Source organism: Myxine glutinosa, chromosome 2 (genome assembly GCF_964187855.1).
Source record: "Myxine glutinosa chromosome 2, kmMyxGlut1.1, whole genome shotgun sequence".
Taxonomy (NCBI): domain Eukaryota; kingdom Metazoa; phylum Chordata; class Myxini; order Myxiniformes; family Myxinidae; genus Myxine; species Myxine glutinosa.
Window position 1 is genome coordinate 44,190,370 of NC_136262.1, and position 17,551 is coordinate 44,207,920.

The window sequence follows — 17,551 nt, forward strand, 5'->3', positions numbered from 1 at the left end:
CTTAAAACAACTGTCAGTGACATCTCCAACAACCTCCACAGTGCAGGGGTGAAAGTATTACAATCTACCATTCGCAAAAGACTTCAACAGCAGAAGAATTAAAAAGCAGAATTAAAAAGACCACACCGCAAGATGCAAACCATTCATCGGCACCAAAAATAAAAGGCCAGATTAAAATTTGCCAAGAAGTACAGTGGTGAGACAGTAGGGTTCTGGAACAAAGTTTTATGGACAGATGAGGCCAAGATAAACCTTTACAAAAGCGATGGAAAGGTGAAAGTGTGGAGAAAGGAAGGAACTGTAGATGATCCAAAGCATACTACCTCACCTGTGTAGCATGGTAGAGGTCGTGTCATGGCTTGGGCTTGCACGGCTGCCTCTGGAACTGGCTCACTCATCTTTATTGATGATGTAACTAGTGATAGCAGTAGCAGAATTAATTTGGAAGTATATAGAAATATTTTTCTACCTATGTACAAGAAAATACCTCCAAACTCATTGGGTGGTGCATTACCATACAGCAAGATAATGACCCAAAACACACTGCCAACAAAACGAAGGAGTTCATCAGGGGAAAATGTGGAAAGTTTGGGACTGGCCAAGTCAATCTCCTGAATTAAATCCAATGGAGCATTTCACTTGCTGAAGAGGAGACTAAAATCAGAAACCCCCCAGAACAAACAACAACTGAAAATGGCTGCAGCAAAGGCTTGACAAAGCATCTGAAAGGAGGATACCAAGAGTTTGGTGGTGTCAATGGGTCACAGGCTTGATGAAGTTATAACATGTAAGGGATATGTAACCAAATAATAACTAAAATACTACTTTAATTTACTTTAAGTTTTTTTTTTTTTGTATACAAGATCGAGGCTCGTGAAAGAGCTAACATTATTCACACAAAAAGTCAAACCGACACATAAAACACAAAAATAAGGGGAGCGGTAGACAAGATGGGGAGAGAGGAGGAAGGACACAAACACAACATTTGAGAACAGGGACATCGGGAGAAATGTGGGAGGGGGAGGGCTTGGGAGGAGGTGGGAGAGGTATAAAACATATGAATACTGCAAGGACTTCCAGGAAAGAAGTTGGAATTTTAAAAAAAGTGTGTCTGGGGTGAATTAGTGGGGGTAGAAAAGATCAAGGTTTTGGATGGGGGAAGATAAGAGATGGTGGTGAACAGCTGTTTTAAAGACCTGGAGGGAGGAGTGGGATTGAAGGGAGTGGGGGAGTTTGTTCCAGAGGCGGGAGAAAAGGGGAATGAAAGAGAAATCTGTTAAGTTAATCTGTCCCAATATTTATGCCTACGTAAAACATATATTTGCATAGAAATACCAATAAATAAAAGCTAACCATCTGTACACTTGCCTCATATTCATGTTTTGATTTCAAATAAAAATTTCTTGAGTATATCTATCTATAATTCCAGTAATCTCTGTATGTGTGTTTGTTTGTTTGTTTGTTTGTTTGTCTGTGACCGCTGTTTCTCGACAACTACCGGTCCGATATACTTTAAACTTGCCAGGTATATTGCTGGGGACCCGAGGATGTGCCTTTTCAAGGTTTCATATTAATCGGAGAAGTAGTTACCGAGCTATGGCGATTTCTTTACCAAACACTGCAAGCCGTTCGCTTTGGACCAAACCATTGCATGTAAATAGAGGGGGGGGTTCTGTGGTCGTTACTGCCACGTGGTTTCAAAGTTTTTTTTTGTTGTTGTTTGCACGCATGTTTTTTTGCACCCACGTACGGGCACGCCCTAGGATGTTTACACACACACACCCCTACACAAATTTTTTTTTTTTTTTTTTTTGGCAAGGAACGGGCACCCACGTACGGGCACGTCCTAGCTTATATATAGTACGGGCATGCCCTAGTATTAATAATAACAAATTTGACTTCACTGTTCCAATACCTATGGAGGGCACTGTAACTCGAGTTGGAGGCATCTGATGTCTTCTCCCTTCTAGTTATCTTTTTTCTCTCGTGTGACCTTTAACAAACATTTCCTTCGATTATTCTACATTGTACCATTCTTTGAATGGCATGTTTATCAAACCTGTGAATGCAGTAATTGCTTTGTGCTTTATAATTCATCAAATTTTCACCGCTCCCCTCTTATCACTTTTTTGTTGTTGCCGTTGCCCATGCAGTGGTTTCTTGCCCTCGCTTGAGTAGCCAGATCCACCTTGAGCATGGCAGCTGGCGCTACCTGAGTGAGCAGCGGAGAGAGTTTGGAGCAAGGGTGTTGTTCTCTTGCCGCAGCGGCTACCATCTAATCGGTGCTCGGATGGTTGAATGTGGCCCACATGGCGTGTGGAGTTGGAAAAGTGAGCGCCCTCGCTGCCAGAGTGAGTGAATCGATCTCCATTTTCTTCATCCAAAGGGGGGTCTTGCCTGCATTCATTGATTGAGACCAGTTTGACTAAATTGGAAATGAACTGACATGATGAGTCTATAACACCACGGTATATTACGTATTCAAACCATGGGTGTGTGCTGAGAATCTGCTTGGATGTTTATGGATGCAATGGGAATTATGGAAAAACTTTCCCAGGAGGAAACATTTATGGAAGCAGGAGGTAGAATTAAGATAAAATTCCTTGTTTTCAGTCTTAAGTCCCACCCCCTTAGATTAAACTCCATGAAAGTGCTTTGCTGTACAGTTTCTGCAGAAACTTTTTGATTGTTCAAAATTTACAACTGAATCTGTTTCTTTTTTTCAAATACTATCTTCCATAAGGCTAACAGGATGGCCGAGAGGTACGCATACTCACCTCTAAGCTTTCTAGCCTTGGTTTGAATCCCGACCCAGCTATAAACTGCCATCTTGGTGTTTCACGTGCAGGGTGATTCATCAATGCGTGTGCCGTCCCTCGGATGGATCTTAAACTGGGAGTCCCGTCTGCTAGCATGGGTTGGTGGACGTTAAAGATCCCATGGTAGTCTTCACAAAGAGTAGGCCAGTATCGCCAGCACCATGGCCAAATTCCAAATTCCTGCCATTACTCCGCGAATGTCATTGCTTCAAAAAGGGGACCAAAAAACAACAACAACCACGGTCCCCGAAAAAGGCCAACCCCCGCTTTGCGGGGAAAAATGGCCTCTAAACGGTGGTTTTTACTCTGCGAATGTCAGGCCTGGCCAGGCCGGTTGGTGAAAAGCTTTGGCCAAGCTTCCCCCAGCCGACCCCACAAGGTGGGATAATAGTGGCCGTTAAAGAGCAATAAAATTCTCTTTCATAAGATTGAGGCTCATTTAAAAGTGAGGTGACAGAGGATATGAGCTGATAGTGGATTGGTGGAGCAACAGTTGGACACAATAACAAAAGGAATGAACAAACATATACAGCGGATCTGGGATAGGAGGGAAGGAAAAACAACAACCAAACCTGTTGGAAGGTCAATGGAGGTAAAAAAAATAAATTGTGAATAAGGATGGATGTTATATGGAAGTTTCACATGATTGTTAAATAAATCGTTTTTCTGCTATTCTGAATAACAGACACCAAGTTCCACCAATGTGAATGCCATTGTAAGCACAATTTCCATCTAATTGCAAGTAATCGGTTTGGTTTTCGTGTGATTGATAACAAAATTCACTGAGTATTCATGCTTAATTGGCTAAGCCTAATTTATCCGATTTGATAATGTATTATGTCATGAAATTATAACCACATGCAAGGGATTGACCACATAGATTAATTATAACCACATGGAGTAATTTTCCAATTCAAGAATACAATTTCCTCTCAAGAAAATTCTCACCAATTACGTCATTTTTATTTGCTCAATTTCTTTGATGGATAACTTATTTGGAATATATTTCGCACTCCAGTTATATCGTGTGGTGAGCTTCCTATGCCAGTAAATGGGAGGAAAATCGGCGCACAGACCGTATACGGTTCAACTGCCATCTTCGCTTGCAACTCTGGCTACACGCTTTCTGGATCACCGGGAAGGAAATGTTTGGCTTCTGGACTTTGGGGTGGCGCTGATGTCAGGTGCATTGGTAAGACCTACTATCTTTCGCTTCCCACTACGCCTTAACAAATTTAAAATAAAGTTGCTAGGTTCTTCCTAAGCAGGTTCTTCACAAGAAATGTGCTGCCTGGTTTGCCATAGCCTTCCCAGCAGTAGGGATGGCAGAGATTTGGAAGTTAGCGTTGGAGCCAGCACACAATGGTTTACTTTTACAAAACACAAAACAAATGCTTGCAGGCTGGCCAGGCACCTTTATTTCCCCTTGGGGAAATATAGCTTTCTCTATGATTTAACGCACACTGCCTGCAGTGCGGAATTGATGTACAAGTCACCTTTTTATTTTTAATGCATGAGAATGAGATAATTATGCAATAATAAAATGTTTGGTGTGCAAAGGCAATAAATTATAATTCATTGGTATTTTTTAAATCCGAAGCCATGCCCGAAATACATACAAAATGCAGTAGTTTTGTGTTAATTGTGCAGATATTGTGTCAAAAGTCAACGTAATGGAGGCTATGTAAACGCCATGCCACTCAAACTTTTTTCTTGTGGAAATGAACTGATTTTGAGTTTAAACATCCTGGGATCAGATTTTACTCACTTTTACTTGATTTACGTGTCACTGCACGGCACAGTTGATTAATCTGGTGAATGTGTGATTGTGAAAATACATGCAAATAAATATGACTGTTTTAAAAATAACAGTGAAATACCAAGTAAACTTCCTCCATCATCATCGTCATCATCATCAACAATCTACCATACTCCTGACGAAGCGTTGATGATGCCGAAGCAGTCTCTTGGCAAGGATTATGCTGGGTGCTTTGCCATTGCCTTCCCAGCAAACAGTCAGGGCAGGAATTTGTAATTTGTCCAGTATGCCGGTGATAACTCACATACTCTTCACAAAAGACACCAAATGGATCGACATAATTCCACCAACTAATGCTGGTTTCCTCTGGCTTAATGTCCATCTGAGGGATGGCGCACACATCAATGCCTCTCCCGGCATGCTAAACACTAGGGTGACAATCTATAGCTGGACAGCTCAAAGGTCAATGCACAAAACTCTAGGCTATCCTGCCAGCCCCAAACTGTCCTTCCTCTACAGCTTGGATATATCAGCTTTTAACACATTTATTTACAAAGCCACAAAAATTAGAGGAGAGAGAGAGAGAGAGAGAGAGAGAGAGAGGAGGGAGTGTGGAGGGGAGGTAAAGGGGGTGGTGAGAATGGGGGATAGGAGCTGAGTGGAGCAGTGGTGGGTGAGAACGGAGGGGAAGGCAGCGTGAGGCAAGGGGAAGCAAAGGCTGCGTGAGGGGAGGGGAAGGCAGAGGAGAGAGGAAGCGAAGGCAGCAGGGGGGAGGGGTAGCGCCCCCCTGGCCCCCCCATTTCCCTCCCTCAGGAATCCCACCGCCAGGTTTTATCAATACCCCCTTTTCTGAGTTGGCAAAGCATCTCCTTGGTTCTTCCTTGAGTACTTCTCCATCTTGAGTCCTTGTGTTGCATTGGTACAATCAACAACTGCCCCTTTTTGTAATGGTACAATCCACACTTTGAATTGGGAAATGGGTAAAGTGAAATGTGCCCTAAGTTTACTTACGTAAGAATAGCACTCAAAGTTGAACATCGGAGTCATGTATAATCATCAAAGTTAAAAGACAAATATAGCAAATGAAAGGTAAGAGAATGGTGAACGGTGGGGTTTCCATTACCAAGCTTCTTGTAGACCACTTGCCAAGCGGCTTAATCACTCAAGCATGCACTTTCAACAAAACTGTTGAGATGCCCAGTCTCCAATAATGTCCAAATTGGACAAATTACTACTTTTTACTAGTCGGACCTGCTGCTAGGGCCAATTCCAGAGTTAAAATTTTGTAATTTGGTTCAGGTGAAGAGATAATTATCGAGCTTATAGCATTTTAGATGTAAAACGTGTGCAGAAATTAAATAAAAGCAGGAACACTGGCGTTTATAAGCGTTGTGATGCATGCAGGTATACGGTGATTTGTAGGTATGAAGATCAGCTATATTACGATTTGTCGATATGAAGATTTATTGTACAGAAACCGACCTGTTCTGAGGCAAGGCATCTTTGAGCTGTGGACAAAATGGTGGAATTAAGACCCAAAACTGAGAGAGCTGAATGCAGGCTCGTCAGAGGTAACTGACTTTCTAGTTTTAGCGTAAATGATCTTCAAAAGGGGTGTTTAACACATCCATTCATTCATGCACTCTCTTGGAGGTCAGGAAGTATGCATGCAAATTTTGGGGCCGCTAGATTTCATGGTTTTGGAGTTATGAAGGAGACGGACGGACTGAATGATGGAGCGATACACACTCTCTTTTATTATTATATATATATATAATATAAACAGAAACATGTACTATTTGCATCTGCAATATCACAATGGGCCCACTCTACAGAATCTTATACACTGTGCTGTACTCCAGCACAACTCTGGCTCCACAGTTTTTATGACCCATAATCCATCTCTTCAGCCTATCGAGACAATATGGCAGTCACATATTCCTGATGATGAAGCAATCATTCTCATCAGTCTGTTGTCTGCATCCACATGCAGTTCTACATGGCAGCTTTACTTTTCAACATTTGTAGTGCAGGGTTCGGCATCGTGAGCGATAGGCACAAGATGCAATTTCCAAACAAGCTTCTGGAATAAGATCAAGGGTCATGAGAATTGGATGTAGTCCTGTCGCATCCCATTTCCATCCAAACTCAGTAGCATCTGGAAGATGTGGCACGGGGCGTTTAGCAGGGGAGAGGGTTTCTGTAACGTCTGACACATCTGGAATTCACCAGGTTGATGGTGTCATCGTGTCCAGCATTAGATTAGGGGATGGTCCCTGCGTTGCGTGGAATGTTTCTTTATCATCTAATGTTTCATCCAATATGTCTATGTCTATGTTATCTGCTGTGAAATGCAAATATTTATTTGGCACAAGGTTAGGTGGTTTTTTTTCCAGAACCAGTGTTGTGATTCATGGACTGAAGGGTGCTTTCAGCCAATGCTGTATCCATCTGCAATACTTGGTGATAACTAAGAGTATGTCCATCTCTGTTGAACATTTCCGTATCTTCTCCTGCATCTCTCTCCAGCTGGCATTGGCCACCAAACAAAGTCCGCAGGGACATTTGAAGGCTGTCAGGAATGCAGGCGATTGCATTATCCTCACTTACACCAAAGCCTAAATGCCCTGGTTTTTTTTTTTTCATCAAATCTCCATGAAGTTTCAAGGCAACGTGAATCAAAGACAGGAAAATATCCCCTTCAGGCTCATACTTTGGCATTGTTAGAATTTCATTGGCATCTTCATCTGTGTCAGTCTAGATATGGCAGCACCAGTATATCTGCACAGCAAAAGCAGTGTTTCTCTTTCATAAGGCTTCCCACAAGGCTGCACAAAGTTGATAAAGTCTCCAACTCTGGACTGGGCCTTTTCCCTGAATGTTTTCCTGTGACTAACTAATGAAGGGCTTTGTGACTATGGTATTGAAGTCTTCTGAAAGTTTCAATTAACGGTCCCACACATCACTTAGCTTGAGCACAGGTCACTTTTCTGCTGCATATTGCAACTCGGTGCATAGCCATATCATAGGCAGATCTTCATTTTCAGAATCGTATTCAGTTTTCGATGTGGATCTCTGGAATGGACTCAAGCGTCTTCGGTGGTACTTGGCCTCCGCGGCTATCCGGTCGCTTACCCCAGCTAGACGAAGACCCATATTGTGGTGCAGCTTTACAGCCTCCAATATATCATGACGAGTGCTGAATGTTATCACTGAGCAAAATCGTTCCTTGGGATGAATGTCCCGACAAAACGAACACATATTCATTGGTTTCACACTACTGCGTCAAGATGGATACACCCTACTGTGGTGTGATGAGCATGTTTATTGGGATTTCCTGCTACAAATAGCTGTATCATCATGGCGTTGAGGTAAGCCATGAGATGAATCCTATTTTTGGATCTTATTTCTATTTGTAAACTTGGCAAAACAGTCCTTATGCCAAACAAGAGTTGAAACGCTTTCAGATCGAAGTACATCTACCAAACGATCAATCACATCACGGTTCTTGAGATCTCTCACCTTCTTTCTGCTTTCAGTCGCTTCACTGAGGGTCTGAATCCCTTGTTTAGTGGATTTACGATCAACATCACTATGTGCTTGACAAAATATACACAAAGTGATGTCTACTGATAACGGTCTCTGCAAGCTCTATACAGGTATCGTCATCGAGGTTTTGTAAAAGGACAGACAATAACAAACATAGCATTATTAGTAAATGGTGGTTAAAGCGTAAAATAATAAATACAATGTCAAAATACACCTTAAATCTCCACGAAAAGTCTTAAGGCATTATCAAATATGGCATGAACTATTCGGTGCAATAGTCAGTTTAGATGATTTGTATGTGTACTTTTGTAAAATATGACACCATATCTCTACAGGAAATATTGCTCCCAGATCATAGTATTTTCATAGTTCAGACAATATAAACTGGAGAAAGTCGATACTGTGCAACCACATATGGTTGCACAGTCCACACGCCATTAAAGTTTCAAAACAAACAGTACCATCCTCATCACCAATGCAGTCATTCACTAAAGTTACATTTCTCCAGCTGAAACTGTGTAGGAGTTGAGACATTTCAGACGTACTGATCACGGAGTGTAGAAAATAGATCTTAATTGTCCAATAAAAGGTTACAGTCATAAATCATGTCGGTCTGTACCAGCGTGCCAAGTCAGGGGAAGAAATCGGTCAAATAGTCTTGAATATCTGGACTGAGGTCAGTCTTGCATTGAAAAGTAGGTCACTGCTCCAAGGGGCACAATTTCAAGGGCCCGATCAAAATTTCCCCGACTTTCCCGACTTTTCCCCGAAAATTATCCCCGACTTTTCTTGAAAACGTGCGGAGATAACAAAGGAGTGAGTATTTCATCCAAAGCAGATGTTTCTATGACGTTTATTTCTGTTTTTCCATTTAAATTTTGAAAAAGCCGTTATACTCACACGTTTTTGGCCGCCATTTTGTTCTTGCTCGTTTCGTTAGTCAAAACTAAAAATTAAGCTTGTTAACGTCATTTTTTTAGATTTACTATACTAAAATGAGGTTAGAATGTCATGTTACCAACTTCTACTAAAAATGCCCCTTAAAGTATCTTTTTTCTGAAATATGACCTTGTCTAACATAGCTTGCAATTAGCAGAAGTGTTGAGGTTATTTGTCCTGCCACACTAACACCAAGGCCTGAAATGTTTTTTCCTTTCGATTTTTTTTTTTTTTCAAAATCCATCAGCATTTAGAAAGTCCATTCACATGCACATTAAGTTATAATTTGGTCATTAGAAAACAAATGCATTGTTATTTTTTTTCAAGGAATAATGGAAGCAGTGCATTTTCACACCTGTGGGGAAAAATGGCAGCCTGAAGTGCTTATATTATTTTTTTAGGCTAAGGGACTTGTTCCTGAAAGAAATACGCTAATCTCACGAGAAATCTCTCAAACAAAACACTTGTAAACTGGCATCTTCCTGCAATCTGTACTGTAGGATGAAGGCCTCCTTCAATTCATGGACCTTAGGATCCAGTCCAAGATCTTCATGATCTGATATGGTCCACTTACCTGGTCCTGATTCCAACTCAGGACCTTATGATCCCAAGCCTGCCACCCTAACCATTAGGCCAACACAAGGTGATAGCAAACATAAGCAGCACATAACTCGTTGAGATGTGAATTTTGGATGTCACTTTGATGAGGCATTTTCCTTCTTCAAAGATGCAGTCTCACAAAAACGGCCTTTCTCTGCTGACAGGAAATTATGTCACTTTATGAAGTTGTGAAATTATGCACCCTCTAGTGTTACGTGCTCCTCCCCGACCCCCTGGTCACGGTGTACCTCCGAGCCCCGAGAGGAGTCACGGCAGAAAAATGTGTTATTCTGTGTGTCAAAGATCAATGGAGAAGCCACCCCAATTGTTATTCACAAACAAATATTGTATTGAGATCACACAAGAATAACGGTACAACAACAATAGTATTCAAAAGTACAATCAATATGTCCTATGATGGTACCATCAGTTTTGCAATATATAACTCACTGTGCTCCAAGTGAGTGTAACAAGAACATTCCCCAATGTCTCTTATTCCCGGCTGCAAGACGAAGTTGATTCGCTCCAGCGATCGCTAGAACGATGTCCAAACGACCAGAATCCCGTGCGGATGGCCAGGGCAGTCACACAGCCGAAGCTGTACAAAGGCCCCTCAAGGCGACTGGGAAATCCAAAGGCGCCCTACAGGCAACCGAGAGATCACACCCTCGGGTATGGACGAATTATCCTTCAAAAATCCGCGTCACACACACGCCCCAGATCGACGTCTGAATGCGGTGAGAATGGTCGAAAAGAAACGAAACCGCGAGCGAAGCACAAATCCTGCGCGAGTCAAAATGGCCGTCGACCCGGTCTCGTGGCGCACGGCACGGCGATGATTCTCTCCTGAATCGATCGCAAAACCTGACATGCAGGTTGACCGGTCACAGCGATGACAACTCCGTCGTAGGAATTCCTCTCCCGGAAACCCGAAAGTTCGCTAGTGACTCTGGCTCGCCAACGTTCGCTTCAGAACCCGGAGCAACTCGGCTTTCTTGTCCGACTCATTCGCTCCGCCCTCTTTTCTCTTCTTCTTCTTCATCTTCCGGTTCCCGATCTGGTTTCATTTTTAAAACATTCCTTTTACCTTTTGACAATAATAATTGCTATTTCCCTCAAACAACAATAATAATAATACATGGAACCAGAAATGTCTCAAGTGGATGAAAGCCACCACAGCGGAAGTGACGAATCCGTAACACTTCCCCCCCCTCAAGAAAGAAAGTTTGAACATCGTGAAAACTTTCTTTGTCGGCAACACTCTTCCAACAAACAAAAGTAAACTCACACCCAAATCATCAATTCCCATGAGCAACGATATAATCAATATTTCCCAAAAATAAAGCAACAAAACTTCAAACAACCTACAGATATCTCCAAAGTTAGTTCACTCTGGACAAAGCATCCGCAATGACATTGTCCCTGCCCTTTACATGCTCAATTTCCAAGTTTAACTCCTGCAAAGCCAAACTCCATCTCATCAACCTCTAATTTTATTTTTCATTTTTTTGAATGAAGGTTAAGGGGGTGTGATCAAAAATCCAAAGTCAAGCAAATCTATAACACTTTTTAGGGAGGCCGAGCTGAGAGCCAGGTTTAATGGTGGTTGGGTGGTGAGGCCTGGAAGTATTCACTACATGGACGCCTTTAGGAACGTGGAGTTCACGGTTAATCCGTGCAGGAAAGTTCACTACATGGACGCCTTTAGGAACGTGGAGTTCACGGTTAATCCGTGTAGGAAAGTTCACTACATGGACGCCTTTAAGAACGTGGAGTTCACGGTTAATCCGTGTAGGAATCTTGGCTCGGCTGCTCCGCAGCATTCAGTGCTTCACCTCTTCCTAACTTTCATAATAATCATGGTTGGAACGCCTGTCGCGGTAGTCACGTGAATAGCGGTCTCCTTCTCGGCCACGACCCTGATAATCATCCCTTCGGGAGTTGCCGTAACTCTGGGAGCCTCCATAGCAATATCGACTGCGGCCACCACCAAAACTACTACTCCCACCCTGGGAGCCATAGCCACCCCTGAAACTACCGCCACGTTTTCCTCCTCTGTAGCCCCCTCGACGTCTATGGCCTGCCTTCTCTACTGTTATGGTCCGACCATCCAAATCCTTGCCATTCAAATCCTTTTCTGCACCCTTGGCGTCCTTTGTGTTTTCAAACGTGACAAAGCCAAACCCTCTTGACTTTTGCGTCTCCCTGTCTTTTATCAGCAGCACTTCCAAGAGCGGTCTATATTTGTCAAAGACAGAGTCCAGAACATCTTCCCTTGTTTTGAAGTTCAGTCCATGTACAAAGAGCTTGTCAACATAGCCTCCATCCATGACTTGTGTGCGCTGACACTTAGTTTTTGGGTACTTGACAAGAGGTGCCTGTGCAAAGCATGACGTCAGTGTCGTGGAAATCAATCAGGTCCACAACTTTGTCCCATAGGTAGGTTTAATCACAATTAGATCTCTGGCATCATCCTGTAAAAATACAATCATGCAATGGATATCAGGATCTTGGTATCATACAGAAAGGACCGATAATAATAGTCAAAGCAAGCCAGTATAGCATATATGTGCGGGTACGTACCATTCAAGACTACAGGACTACATGTCATAGTAAATGTCACAGGAGTGGCTCAGCATCGCGGATGTCCCAGGTCTTATAGACGACCCTCAGTGGCTTAAGCGAGTATCACTCCTGGGTTCAAATTTGGTATAATTTCACGACAGTCAGTACCTTCCTTTTCTCTTCAGAGCGCTTCCTACCCATAGCACGAGTCGCGGTACAGGATGGAAAGATACCTGCTCTGCTAATAAAGATCTCCTGCTCTAACTGCGCAGCGTTATTTTCCATACTAGGCTTTTCAACAAACATCGGGTTACCAGAAACTTGACCACTGGCCGCATCATTCCCGATAACAAAAGATACTCCCTCCACAGGAAGAGTGGCTTGTAAACCTACGGTGACCGGTCCTGACACCAAATCAGACTGCAAATGCATGACATGAAGTGGAGCTTTAACATAGCCACCAACCCCCTGTAAACGAACACTAACACCAGTTGCCGTCTTCTCTGACAATGGCAAAATGCCTTCAAGCATCAAAGATTGATGTGCTCCCGTGTGTCCCTCAATACCCTAACCGGTCTCTGGTGAGTCAAGTCTCCATCCAGTGACACAAACCCCTCTGAAATAAAAGGTTTGTAACCCCCTTGAACAAGGTCGTTCTGAGATGCCGGAACATTGGCATGGGAACCTCCACAAGACTCTGTCCTCCAAGGACGATTTCTCACATTTGCCAATGCATTCGGAGTTGTACCAATCTGACTCCGCTCCTGATTTTTCCTTTCCAGGGCATAACATTGGGACATCAAATGTCCAGGTTTCTTGCAAAAAGCGCAAGTAGGCCCGGAGGAAAAACTCGTGGTCTGCCTCAAGCCCCCCGGAAGATAAGTCTGTCTTGGAACTGTAGACTTCTGATCCCTAAGAGTCGCGGTATCAGATCTGTCCTCCTAGTCATCTCTAGGCCGCCCCCATGAATCTTCGTTCTCCGCACCAGATGTACCATAACTCCCCTGGCGAACTCTAGGTGGGAAGTTAGGTTTGTGGAACCCCATCCTGTGGGTCAAGGCATAGTCATCTGCCACGGTGGCTGCCTCATACAACTCTGGTACCTTCTTTTCCTCCAGATGTACTTTAATGTCCTCGTGGACACACTGTTTGAATTCCTCCACCAAGATCAATTGTTGCAACAGTTTGAAGTCTTTCCCAACCCCTTTCGAATCACACCACCGATCAAGCATGGTTTCCTTCATTCTGGCAAACTCCACATGGGTCTCACTCTCCCTCTTCCTGGCATTCCGGAATTTTTGCCGGTAAGCTTCAGGGACCAATTCATAGGCTTTGAGAATGGTTTTCTTCACTATCTCATAATCTGCACATTGGTCAATCGGTAAAGCCGAAAATATATCTTGAGCTTTACCCACCAGAACACGTTGCACTAACATAGTCCAGGACTCCGCAGGCCATTCTAGCATTTGAGCCACTTTCTCAAAGTGTAAAAAAAACTTGGCTACCTCCTTGTCATTGAAGGGTGGAACCAGCCTCACATGCCTACCAACATCCCAGGTGTTCTGACTAGTTATCGAACTAGCCGGCATGGATGTTACCTCTCCCCGTTCTTCCATTACTTGCAGCTCCTTGAGTTTAAGTTCCCTCAGACACTCCATGTCACGTTCCTTTAACTCCCTTTCGGCTCTTCTTTCCTCTGCTCTTTCCTTTTCTCTTCTTTCTTCGAGTTCCCTTTCAACTCTCCTTTCCTCTGCTCTTCTTTCCTCGAGTTCTCTTGCAGCTCTCCTTTCCTCTGCTTTTCCCTCTGCTCTTCTCTCCTGCAGTTCTCGTTCCTGTCGTGCTCTTTCCTTTTCTGCCTTCCTTTCCTCTGCTTTTAACCTTTCCTGGCTCTGCAGTTGCATCTCCAGTTTCCGGAGCTCCACATTTTCTTTTTCTTCGGGTAACCAATCCAAGGCTACCTCTGTCCATGTGCCCTGTCCCACCAGAGATTCTACCACCAATGTCTGCATCTCTGCTTTCTTCATATGAGTTCGGACCTCCAAGTTAAAATGTTTGGCCAATTTCAAGAGTTCCGATCTTTTTAACGCTAGGAACTGTGCCTCATTAGGGGACGCCGCAAACTTTCCTGCGTCAAACACCATGGTGACTATCAGTTAACACCTATTAACCTTCACACAAAAAAAATTCAATTTTTTTTATTTTTTTTGAAAAATTTGGGAATGTTAGAAAAAATTCCAAATTTTGGGAATATTAGGGAATTCTTTCCCGGACGAAATTTAGGGAATTTTATCCCGGACGAAGACCCAATTTCGAGCCCCCGAGCCAATTGGACGAGCCCCCAATTTCTGTTACGTGCTCCTCCCCGACCCCCTGGTCACGGTGTACCTCCGAGCCCCGAGAGGAGTCACGGCAGAAAAATGTGTTATTCTGTGTGTCAAAGATCAATGGAGAAGCCACCCCAATTGTTACTCACAAACAAATATTGTATTGAGATCACACAAGAATAACGGCACAACAACAATAGTATTCAAAAGTACAATCAATATGTCCTATGATGGTACCGTCAGTTTTGCAATATATAACTCACTGTGCTCCAAGTGAGTGTAACAAGAACATTCCCCAATGTCTCTTATTCCCGGCTCCAAGACGAAGTTGATTCGCTCCAGCGATCGCTAGAACAATGTCCAAACGACCAGAATCCCGTGCGGATGGCCAGGGCAGTCACTCAGCCGGAGCTGTACAAAGGCCCCTCAAGGCGACTGGGAAATCCAAAGGCACCCTACAGGCGACCGAGAGATCACACCCTCGGGTGTGGACGAATTAGCCTTCAAAAATCCGCGTCTCACACACGCCCCAGATCGACGTCTGAATGCGGTGAGAATGGTTGAAAAGAAACGAAACCACGAGCGAAGCACAAATCCTGCGCGAGTCAAAATGGCCGACGACCCGGTCCCGTGGCGCACAGCACGGCGATGATTCTCTCCTGAATCGATCGCAACACCTGACATGCAGGTTGACCGGTCACAGCGATGACAACTCCGTCGTAGAAAATCCTCTCCCGGAAACCCGAAAGTTCGCCAGTGACTCTGGCTCGCCAACGTTCGCTTCAGAACCCGGAGCAACTCGGCTTTCTTGTCCGACTCATTCGCTCCGCCCTCTTTTCTCTTCTTCTTCTTCGTCTGCCGTTTCCCGATCCGGTTTCATTTTTAAAACATTCCTTTTACCTTTTGACAATAATAATTGCTATTTCCCTCAAACAACAATAATAATAATACATGGAACCAGAAATGTCTCAAGTGGATGAAAGCCACCACAACGGAAGTGACGAATCCGTAACACTAGCCATTATCACCAACCCTCCTACTCTCCTTCTCATCCATTTGTACTATGATCTGCATATCCACAGTTTCTCATTATTAGTCCCCTGCCGGTGTACACCGGAGGGGACTATAGGTTTGCACTCCGTCCCTCCGTCTGTCAGTCTGTCAGTCTGTCCGTCTGTCAGTCCGTCACGCAAATAACAGTTTTCCGGACTTTTTTTATAAACTCTTAATGCTAATGATTTCAAACTTGGTACATGGTTTCCTTATGATAAGTTACAGATCAAGTTCGAACTTCACGACGTTTCGATCATTTTTGACAAAGTTATGGCACTTTGAACTTTGGTAATTTCCCCAACAGTTTTCCGGACTATAATTTGGAGTGCGGTAAATCAAACCTGTTAATATTCCTTGTTTTAACTCCAATTTACATTCTGTTTCCACTTTTAGTGAGAAGTAGGGGTCTGTGCAACCATTCATAAACTTTATTTGGTGCAAATTGGATAATTTTTAGCCGAGTTACCTCAGACCGTGAGTTGGTAATTATATAATTCACACATAGTGCAATACGTGCAGGCTACTCCACGGAGCGACCTTGCGGGCTTATTTTAACTCAGATTTACATTATTTTTCCCCTTTTAGTGAGAAGTAGGGGTCTGTGCAACCATTCATGAACTTTATTTGGTGCAAATCGGACAATGTTTAGCCGAGTTACCTCAGACCGTGAGTTGGTAATTATATAATTCACACAATGCAATACGTGCAGGCTGCTCCACGGAGCAACCTTGCGGTTTTCCGGACGACAGACTGCCGGTAGGGGACATGTATTGCAGCGCAATACTCAGAATGCTTGTTATTCCTGTGGTTCTCTACCAGGAATTTGACAAAGCATTTGTTTCTATCTCAGATGCTGTAAAATCAAAGTTTGATTTTACACAACTTCATTTTTGTTTGATGAATCGACTTTGACAGGAAGTTCATTCCAAGCTTGTACTCCTAGGGAAAACTATGAGGTGCTAATCAAAACGTTTGTGAGGTCCTGGAGGCACACACAATTTATCCACACGTGAAACTTCCACAAATTGATCTGTAACACCGTTTTGAAAACCTTTATAAGTCCAAAAACACCTCAGGTCTAGCTCCAGACTGATGACCCCATTCTCTTCTCCATATTTTCTCAGATGGTCATTGTGGCTCTCCAGAAACTGTGGTGAATGGACAGGTGATTGGTGAGCAGTATGGTTACCGAGACACAGTTGTTTACCAGTGCAATCCTGGATTTCGGCTGATCGGCTCCTCCGTACGGATTTGCCAGAAGGATCACACCTGGTCGGGCCTGGTTCCGACCTGCACGCGTAAGTCTAACCCTCTTATTGAAGAAAAAGCGTTTTGTTTTTCTACTTTTGTCATAATTTTCTCAAAGTACATCACAGCTCTCTGTAATTATAGATTGGTAGCAACAGTAACACTATCATTCTGTACAAGTGAACTTGTTAATTAAGTATGATGCATGTTTTTGTGACGACAGACTATTACCAGCTGACAAAGTCACTTGTATATATGAACTAGCAAAGGTACCTGGCTTTGCCGGGCGACGCGAAGTCGCTTCATGACGGGAATATTAAGAGAAGGGGAGGGTGGGAGGAGGAGAGGGGAGAAGGGAGGGGAATGGAGGGTGAGAGAGAGAGAGGAGGGGGAGGAGATGCGGTAGAGTGGTGGGGGGAGGGGGGAGGGGAGGTTGGGGGAAGAGAGGAGGGGGGAAGAGGGGTAGAGGGGTAGAGAGGAGGAGGGGGAGGGGGAGGAGAGAGGAAAGGGCATGAAAGGGGGAGGGGTGGTGAGCATAGGGGAGGGGGGAGAGAGAGGAGGGGAGGGATGAGGGGAACAGGGGAGGGGAGGAGGACAAGGGAAGTGGGGGAGTGGAGCATAAGAGGGGATGGGGAAGGAGGAGGGTGAGGAGAAAGGGTTGTGGGAGAGAGAGGAGGGGAAGGGGAAAACAACGT

General features: G+C 43.8%; 1 protein-coding gene across 1 annotated transcript in view; it reads left to right on the top strand.

The window, feature by feature from the left end:
* Window positions 1-17,551, top strand: part of LOC137422386 (CUB and sushi domain-containing protein 3) — a 1,172,941-nt gene that overhangs the window by 974,294 nt on the left and 181,096 nt on the right. Inside the window, 3 exon segments of the mRNA XM_078772588.1 lie at window positions 2,154-2,351; window positions 3,838-4,011; window positions 16,733-16,906. Of these exon segments, the coding sequence (XP_078628714.1) occupies window positions 2,154-2,351; window positions 3,838-4,011; window positions 16,733-16,906 (546 nt within the window).